The sequence below is a fragment of the Acinonyx jubatus genome, chromosome D1 (genome assembly GCF_027475565.1).
Source record: "Acinonyx jubatus isolate Ajub_Pintada_27869175 chromosome D1, VMU_Ajub_asm_v1.0, whole genome shotgun sequence".
Classification (NCBI taxonomy): Eukaryota; Metazoa; Chordata; class Mammalia; order Carnivora; family Felidae; genus Acinonyx; species Acinonyx jubatus.
This window is the reverse complement of record NC_069390.1, coordinates 5,257,926-5,266,756: the sequence shown is the minus strand read 5'-3', so window position 1 is coordinate 5,266,756 and position 8,831 is coordinate 5,257,926. Positions and strand designations below refer to the sequence as shown.

General features: G+C 61.9%; 2 protein-coding genes across 2 annotated transcripts; one reads left to right on the top strand and one right to left on the bottom strand.

Annotated features, from left to right (window-relative positions):
- The first annotated feature begins 615 nt into the window (after positions 1 to 615).
- On the top strand, positions 616 to 6,415 carry RPS6KB2 (ribosomal protein S6 kinase B2). The gene is made up of 15 exons (XM_027045397.2): positions 616 to 762; positions 1,089 to 1,129; positions 1,229 to 1,349; positions 1,632 to 1,700; positions 2,220 to 2,367; positions 3,446 to 3,503; positions 3,606 to 3,706; positions 3,831 to 3,921; positions 4,007 to 4,097; positions 4,221 to 4,328; positions 5,041 to 5,103; positions 5,241 to 5,318; positions 5,408 to 5,515; positions 5,622 to 5,734; positions 5,995 to 6,415. The coding sequence occupies exons 1-15, from the start codon at positions 691 to 693 to the stop codon at positions 6,176 to 6,178; spliced, it is 1,446 nt and encodes a 481-aa protein (XP_026901198.1). The 5' UTR covers positions 616 to 690; the 3' UTR covers positions 6,179 to 6,415.
- A 109-nt stretch (positions 6,416 to 6,524) lies between these two features.
- Positions 6,525 to 8,816, bottom strand: PTPRCAP (protein tyrosine phosphatase receptor type C associated protein). The gene is made up of 2 exons (XM_027045406.2): positions 8,675 to 8,816; positions 6,525 to 7,387 (listed from the first exon to the last, which is right to left on the bottom strand). The coding sequence occupies exons 1-2, from the start codon at positions 8,675 to 8,677 to the stop codon at positions 6,764 to 6,766; spliced, it is 627 nt and encodes a 208-aa protein (XP_026901207.1). The 5' UTR covers positions 8,678 to 8,816; the 3' UTR covers positions 6,525 to 6,763.
- Between the last annotated feature and the right edge of the window lie 15 nt (positions 8,817 to 8,831).

The window sequence follows — 8,831 nt, the reverse complement described above, 5'->3', positions numbered from 1 at the left end:
AATTAAGAAATGTACTTAAATTGGCATGGGAGCAAACTTCAACACAAGCCCGTATTTACGGGTGGATCAATGGGACCCAAATCCTTTCTGGGAAGAAGCTGGCAAAAAAGCCCAGCCTGACCTGGGCGTGGAGCCGTCGTCACGCAGTATATGCTTTGACTTGCAGGGTCCTCGAGTCAGGTGGCACGTTAAGGGGACTGAGATGCAGCTACCTCTCTTTCAGGACCGAACAGAGAGACGCGACCTGCCTTTCGCCACCCAGCCAGCACCCAGCCACCCAGCCACGCAGCCAGCGCACGGCTTGAACGGGGCTGGGAGTTAAGTTTACAGCCATACCTGCCTGTGCCTCTGTCCCAGGCACACTCAAACTCTCCCCAGAACCAAGATGAGCGCCTTCCAGGTAGCCCTTGTCCGGTGCCGCCCCGGGAGAACAGTGCTGGCAAGACTGAGAAAGTCCCGCCCAAGAGAGTTAAGCCGGTTCCCGAGAGGCCTTGCGCTGGGCGCCATCTTTTCTCCCCTCCTTGACTAAGCGGTCCTGGGGGAGGGAGGGGGAAGCTCCCTACGTCATCGGCGCGCGCCGCCGCGGCCTCGGTCGCGGAGTGATGATGTACAGACTACCCTCCGCCCCCCGGACTGTCAGTCCGAGCGCGGCCGAGCCAGGGCCGAGGGGCCCGCCGGGCCGGCGCCGCTATGGCGGCCGTGTTTGACCTGGACCTGGAGACGGAGGAAGGCAGCGAGGGCGAGCCAGAGTTCAGCCCCTCGGTGAGTGGTCCTCCTGGGCGCGGCTCGATCCCGGAGCCGATCCCATCCCCTAGACGGTGGAATGGCGCTGGCTTCCCCCCAGCCGGTGTCTCAGATCCCGGTCCCCATTAAGTTCTGACCCATCCTCACCCACCCCGACCTGTCTTCCAGGTCCCCAGCCCTTCCCCTGGTTCTCCCTTTTCTGCCCTCGGCCTCTCCTCCCCAGTGCTGGCCCGTCGCCCCCTAGCTCCCATTCCTGACCCCCTCCTCTCCCGGGCCAAGTAGTCCAGCTTGAGGGGGAGGGCTCCTGGTACCTTCCTTGGCTCTTACCCCTCGGTTTCTCACAGGACGTGTGGCCCCATGGCGAGTTGAGGGCGGCTGGCCTGGAGTGAGTGCGGGTTGTGTTGGGGGGGGGGTGCGGTGTGCAGGGAGGGAATGGGCTGGGGCGAACTGGAGCCTTGCCCCCATTAACCTCTTGCGTCAATAGGCCTGTGGGACACTGCGAGGAGGTGGAGTTAACGGAGACCAGTGTGAACTTGGGCCCCGAGCGCATCGGGCCCCACTGCTTTGAGCTGCTGCGTGTCCTGGGCAAGGGGGGCTATGGCAAGGTACTGGCCCTTCTCCCCTGCTGGTCTCCCTGCCTCAGTCTTGCAGCAGCAGAGGGTCTCAAGACAAATTAGACTTGTAGATCACTAGAGCCTCTGTAGATCTCTGGGGTAAAAACATAAAGGAGGGAAAGGCAAATCCTCTCAGAGTCTGCCCTGACCTCTTTCCTGCCCCACCCTTGGGTGGGCCTAGGCCTCTCGCTCTCAAGGCCGGAGCTTTAGGGTGGAGCTTTGTGAAGGTAGGCTATGGAGAGGGAGGTTAATCCTGTCTCCCCTGCCCTACAGGTGTTCCAAGTGCGAAAGGTGCAGGGCACCAATTTGGGAAAAATATATGCCATGAAAGTCCTGAGGAAGGTGAGTCATTTGTTCAGCCAGCAAATCCTTACTCGGTGGCTGCCATTCCCCATGCACTCTTCCAGGCTTTGGGAAGACACTAGTGAACGTGATGGTGGAAACGGTGCCAGTCTTGGGCATTTGCTGGTTTATTGTCCATTGCGGTTATATTATTGTATAGTAGTTCTCGCCTATGGGCTGTTTTGCCTCCCAGGGGACATGTGGCAATTTCCACATTTTTGAGTCACAGCTGGAGAGGGTGCTCCTGGCATCCAGTAGGTAGAGGCCCGGGATGCTGTTAAACATCCTCCGATGTACAAGACGGCGCCCACAACAAAGAATTACCTGCCCCAAATGCCATCCGTGCCAAAGTGGAGATATACCTCTAGAGGATAAATCAGTCCTTGAGAAGGATGACCGTCGTTAGCGGGATTGTGAAAAAATACAATGGAGTGAGACAGGGTGGAGGAAGGATAATGGCTGGAGGGACTAAAGGAGCCCGAGGCACCTACCTTCTGACTGTGATCCCCGCCTCTTCAGGCCAAAATTGTGCGCAACGCCAAGGACACAGCACACACGCGGGCTGAACGGAACATTCTAGAGTCAGTGAAGCACCCCTTCATTGTGGAACTGGCCTATGCCTTCCAGACTGGTGGCAAACTCTACCTCATCCTCGAGTGCCTCAGTGGTATGAGCGCGGGCCCAGCGGGGGAACCAGGGCCAGGGAACCAGCCAGGAAGCACTGGGAACTCTGGGGAAGCCCGGAGAGATGTGGTGTGTAGAATGGCTAGGGGGCCCCCACACTCATCCATCCGTCTGTCCATCCATCCCTTCATCCATCCGTCCATCCATCCATCCATCCATTCATTCATTCAGCAAACGTCTGTCCAGCACCTCTTGTGTCCCTCACCTGTATTGGGGGTGGACGGGAACAGTGGGAGTTCGTACAGAAACCCAGGGGCTTGTTTTGTGCACATCCACCACCCCTTCATGTCCTGCTCCTCTCTCCTGGGTGCCCTGTGTCCCATCAGGTCCCAGATCCAGCTGGTTCATTCTTGGCAGTGTCCTCCATCATCTCCACTCTCTTGAGGGGAGGGCACGAGTCACAGTTGTTTCCAAACCGGGCCTGAGGCCTTCAGCTCACCCTCTTCCTAATGTCTCCTCCACGAACTCCCAGGGTGCTCGTCGTGTCGGCATGGAATTGTCCCCAACACTCACAGTCATGGCTCCTTGTAACTGCTCAGATAAGCCTGGCCTCCTTGGCCTGGTGCCCCCTGCTGGCCACGAAGCGGTGGGGCCTGACCCCTCCCCCTGTCCCATCTGCACCAGATGGGCCCTGTGAGCTCCAGCATCTGTGTCTGTCTCAGCGCCCCCTTAATTCTCATTGCTACCGTGGGCTGTGTCCCCTCACATTGGGAGTAATTTTGCCGCCTCTGTGAGATTTTTTGGGTTAAGCTCTTGGAGCTGTTGCCTCAGTCTGGCATGTTAGAGCACCTGTGTGCATGTCTGTCTCCCCATTAGACTGAGCGTCCTGAGGGCAATGGCTGGGTCTCTTCATCTCTGTGTCCCCAGCTTCACCCAGCACAGGGCCAGACACCGAGTAGGCGTCGGTAGATGTTTGCTGAATTGAATTGAATCCCCACGGCAGCTCTGTGAGGCAGGTAGGGCCGGAATTATGAGTCCCACTCTCCCCAAGAAGAAACCAAGATTCAGAGCGCGAAGGCACTTGCTCCCAGCACACAGCTGCTGACGTGTTTGTGTCGCAGGCGGTGAGCTCTTCACGCATCTGGAGCGAGAGGGCATCTTCCTGGAAGACACGGCCTGGTAGGTATTACTTCTTGCCCCTCCTGAGGGGCTCCAGGGATCCCCTCTCCCCAGAGCAAGCCCCACCCCTACCCTTGCCTTCACCCTGTCCTGTCTCTGCAGTTTCTACCTGGCAGAGATCACGCTGGCCCTGGGCCATCTGCACTCCCAAGGCATCATCTACCGGGACCTCAAACCTGAGAACATCATGCTCAGCAGCCAGGGTGCGCATGCGCGCGTGCACCCTGCCCCCCGCAGCTGCGAGGCGGGTCAGAATCTGCCGGGAGGGCCGAGGAGCACCGTGCAGTGAGCCAGGGCCCTGACCACCCTCTCCAACACCTTCCCCAGGCCACATCAAACTGACAGACTTTGGACTCTGCAAGGAGTCGATCCATGAGGGCGCCGTCACCCACACCTTCTGTGGCACCATTGAGTACATGTAGGTGGTAGCTGGCTGGGACCAGGGGTGGGGAGAAATGCCAGGAAAGGCCTGGCCGGGCTGATGGTTTCACCCGTCCCCTCAGGGCCCCTGAGATTCTGGTGCGCAGTGGCCACAACCGGGCGGTGGACTGGTGGAGCCTGGGGGCCCTGATGTACGACATGCTCACTGGATCGGCAAGTCCAGCCTCCTTGGGAGGAGGGGAGGGGGGAGAGGGGTGGGAGGGGGTCCCCATCCCGGCCAGGGGCAGGGCCTGGGGTGAAGCCCGCAAGTCTCCTCTCACCGTCTGCTTTCTCCAGCCACCCTTCACTGCGGAGAACCGGAAGAAAACCATGGACAAGATCATCAAAGGGAAGCTGACACTGCCCCCCTACCTCACCCCGGATGCCCGGGACCTCGTCAAAAAGGTGGGCTCCGGGGACGCCTGGGGGCGCTCAGTCAGTTAAGCGTCCAGACTCTTGATTTCAGCTCAGGTCATGATCTTACGGTTCATGAGTTCGAGCCCCAGTGCAGAGCCTGCTTGGGATTCTCTTTCTCTCTCTCAGAATAAATGAATAAACTTAAAAAAAAAAAGGGGGGGGGTGGGCTCCCTCCTGCCCCTGGTCCAGCCCCCATGTCTTCTAGGCCCCGTATGGGGTCCTCTGGGCTGTGCGACATCCCCACTTGTGCAGTATGCCTTTGGGATGAAGCGGCACCTGCTTTGGGTTCCAAGACACCGAGCTTGTGCCTTAGCTCTGTTGTAGACCAGCTGCTGACCCTGTACACATTTGTAGTCCAAGTTCTCATCAGCCAAAGAAAACGTTCATGATGAGCTAGCTGCTCTCCCATCACGAAGGCAATCATTAGGGATAAAAGTGGGAAGGGTGGGTTTGGAGACTGGATCCCTGCTGGAGTGCCCTGGAGTGATCCCGGTGACCAGGTGCCTTTACGAAGGCTTCATGGCAGAGGGCCCATTGGACCAAGTTTGGAAGTCCTAGGGTGGCCCGTAGGTGGAGACCCAACTCCAGAGGCCTTCTCCCTCCTCCACCCTTCCCCGCCCCAGCCAGCCCCCAGGAACACAGGGGAACACACAGTCAGTGTCTATCCCCCAGACCCTCACCCTCTGCCCTCGCCCCGCAGTTTCTGAAGCGGAATCCCAGCCAACGGATGGGTGGTGGCCCAGGAGACGCTGCTGATGTGCAGGTGGGTCTGGGACCATCAGGAGAGGGCGGGGCTGAGCCCCCAAAGGACAGGGGGCAGGCAGGGCCTTAGGGCAGAGGGAGTTACTGAGGGAGCCGAAGAGGGTGAAATGGTGGTGTTTGGGGGCACTCTACCCACAGAGACACCCCTTCTTCCGACACATTAATTGGGATGACCTCCTGGCTCGCCGCGTAGACCCCCCTTTCAGGCCCTGTCTGGTGAGTGGAGGTCCCACCGGACTGGGGGCAGGTGGAGGGCCCATCTTGGACGCTCCCTGACCCCTTCTCCCCATTCGGGTCGCTCACAGCAGTCAGAGGAGGACGTGAGCCAGTTTGACATCCACTTCACACGGCAGACGCCAGTGGACAGTCCAGATGATACGGCCCTCAGTGAGAGTGCCAACCAGGCCTTCCTGGTGAGGTCCTTTGTGGCCCGAGGGTTATGGGGACACGGGAAGGATTGTGGCTAAGGAGTGGAGGATGCTGAGCGTTGCCCAGCCCTGCCTTGCACCTCCTTCCCAGGGCTTCACGTACGTGGCACCCTCCGTCCTGGACAGCAGCAAGGAGGGCTTCTCCTTCCAGCCCAAGCTACGCTCCCCCAGGCGCCTGAACAGCAGCCCCCGGACCCCGGTCAGGTACCACAGGGCAGAAGGGAGTGTGTAGCTGGAGCAGGAGGCCAGTTCTAGCTTTGGCTCTGCCCCGTCCACCCCAGGGCTGCCTAGGCTGAATCTCAGTGCTAGCCTCTGCTTTGTCATCTACCACTGGGGACCCCTCGTGGCACAGGCTGCCTGGCTGGGCACCTGACCTCATAGTCTGTGTGCCCAGGCAGGTGGGGAAGTTGGCCCTCTGACCCCAGTGCCAGTAGGTGCTGACTCAGCCTTGGTTTTCCCTGCAGCCCCCTGAAATTCTCACCCTTTGAGGGATTCCGGCCCAGCCCTGGCCCATTGGAGCCCACGGAGTCCCCTCTACCTCCTCTCCTGCCACCACCACCGCCACCCTCGAGCTCTGCCCCCCTCCCCATCCGACCCCCCTCAGGGACCAAGAAGTCTAAGAGGGGCCGTGGGCGCCCTGGGCGCTAGGAGGACGGATGGCTGTGAGGGCAAGCGGGACCCTGGGCCAGTTCCAGAGGCCTGGAGGTGTGTCCAAGAGTACAGGAGTGAGTGTGTGTGAGAGTGTGTCTCTGTTGGGGGTGGCTGTGCCCCTGGACCGTGCCCACAGAGGGCCACAGGCTGTGGCTGTCAGTGGAGTGGCCTTGCCGCCCAGCTGGCCTCCTGCAGTTGAGCTGTGCCCTTAGCGAATTAAAATACTGAATCATGGCACTGACCTGGCTCTTGACCTTGGATTTCTGGGGGCAGGAGTGGGTGGGGTGGCGCCGGGAGGAGCCCCTGCTAAGAGATGGAAAGGGTCGCTATAGGACCACAGAGCCACAGGGCTGGAGGGCTTTTATTTAAGGTGGCTGCCCAGTGCCCATAGGGATGGGTGGCCTTCCCGATGGGGACAGGGATGCACGGCTCTGGGGACCGAATGGGTGGGGGAGTGATAGTCTGAGACTCTCCATCTGGGGATGTGGGCGACAGTGGGTCCAGGGCAGGCTGTGTCCAAGCGGCCGTGGCGGCTTTGGGAAGCAGAGGCACGGCGACGGGGATGTGACACCATGCGGGCTCCTACAGTGCGGTGACGTGGAGGCCCTGGCCCTCGGGCGCTTCAGCGCTGTCATCCCAGGCCGCGCTGCCAGCAAAGGCGTGAAGGTCACTCAGCAGGGCCTCAGCGCTGCCCCCTGAGCCCGCCGGCCCCTGGGAGCTGAGGCCCAGGCCCCCGTCGGCGTTACTGTCACGTGCTTCCTCAGCGGGCTCTGCCGCCTGCCGTGGGCCGGGCCCCTCTCCGCATGGCTGGTCCTCGCCCCGGGACTGTGTCTCCCCCAGGCCTCCAACCAGGTGGTAGTCGTCTTCCTCGTCCTGCTCGTCCTGCTGCTGCTCTGGGTCCTCATCGGGTGACCCCAGCTCAACCCGGGCCCGGAGCCAGCGGCCTGGCGGGCTGGCCCAGAGCAGGCGGCGCGTGCGGCCCCACAGGGCGGCGCCCAGGCGGGCCGGGTGGTAGTAGCCCCCCGAGTCGCGGCTGAGGCGGCGCCAGGCCAGCGCCAGGCCAGTGGCCAGCAGGAGCAGCAGCAGGAGCAGCAGCAGCACGACCGTGCCAGAGCTGGGGCCCTCGCCGTCCAAGGCGCCGCTGCCCGAGCACAGGACCCCCGGCAGGGCCAGCAGTGTCCCAAGCCCTAGGGCACAGGGCAGGTCCTGCGGGGAGACAGGCGGGGGCTCGTCACCGGGGCTGGGCGGGGAGTGGGGGGGAGTTGGTGCCTGGGTCCTCAATTGCCTCTTGGGCAAAATGGGGACAGTCAAGCAAAAAAACCCAAGTCCTTAGCAGGGCCCCGGTCCTTTGAGATCTGGCCACGGAGCCTCTGATGCCCTGCCCTCGCCACCCCACCTGCGCTGTACGAGCCTGCGCCTGCCAGGGGACCGTGTGCTGCCTGGTCGCTCCGCCCAGATGCCCCATCCCCGAGAGCCACACGGCTGCCGGCTCGCCTTGGCTCAGACCATCTCCGTGAGGCCCGATCTGACCCGGAGTACTGCCCTGCCGCTTCCCCCCGCGCCTGGCCGAGCCTGGCTCTGTTTTCCTCTCCCTTGTGCTCCTCACGCAGCCGGCAGGTGCTTGCCGTTTACCCCGTCTCTGCCCCAGCGGCGTAAGCAGCAGGGAGACAGGGATCCTTACGGCTCCAGCACTGAATTCCCAGCACGCATAGCAGGTGCTCAGTTAATACTGGTTGAAAGTGTCCACATTGCCCGTGGGGTGGGGGTGGGGTGTTGGAGAGAGGTGGCCTGTGAGGCTGGTTGTCGGGGCTGGCTCTTCCTGAGGCCTGGGACGGAGGGACCACCTCCAGGACAACTGTTTACCCTCCACCCGGCCAGGCCTCAGGATGGGGGCCCCTGAAGCCCCTCTTCCCTCCCACACGTGGGACTGCCCCAGCTGCACCACTTCCGCTCAACTCCCCGTCCCCTGGGGGCCTTAGGTTCGCAGGGCCAGGGGCTGGGGGAGGCTGGTGCTGCTAACAGAGGAAGCCTGCGGTTGGAAAAAGGCAGAGGGGGGAGGTGGCAGAGGGGGGAGGGGTGCCGAGGTTTCAAGCAAGCCTCCTCTTCGCGCGCCCCAGGCCCTCTCTCTGCCTGGGCTCCAGGGATGCAGGCAGGCTCTGCCCAGGTCCCAGGTCCCAGGTCCCAGGTCCCAAGCAGAGCAGGTGAGAGAGAGGGTCTAGCAAAGGTTCTTGAAGGGGGTCTAGGCCCGGAGTGGGGTGCTAGGGGCACACTCTGAATCCCAGGGAGGCCCAGCTTGGCGGTAAGGTGAGAGGAAGGCCCAGCTTCTGCCCCACGCTCGCCCGGGGTCTCCCGCCTCTGCCCTTGACTGGCTGCTTCTGCCCGTGGGCCCCAATGGGGCATGGGGGAGAAATCCTCCCTTAGCTCCCAGGGCCCAGACATTCCAGCCCCGACCTGTCGCCCCCACTGCAGGGCCCAGTGGGCTCCTGGGCTCACCATCAGTCCGCCGGCCTCAGTGCTCAGGCGCCCACCGCCAGCTCTGACTGTGCTGAGTGGAAGTGAGCTCTGGCGCGCTCAGCTGCAGCTGGGGGTTACTCGACGCTTCCGCTTCCTGCCCACAATACCCCACCCAACACTCCCTGCCATATCCCCT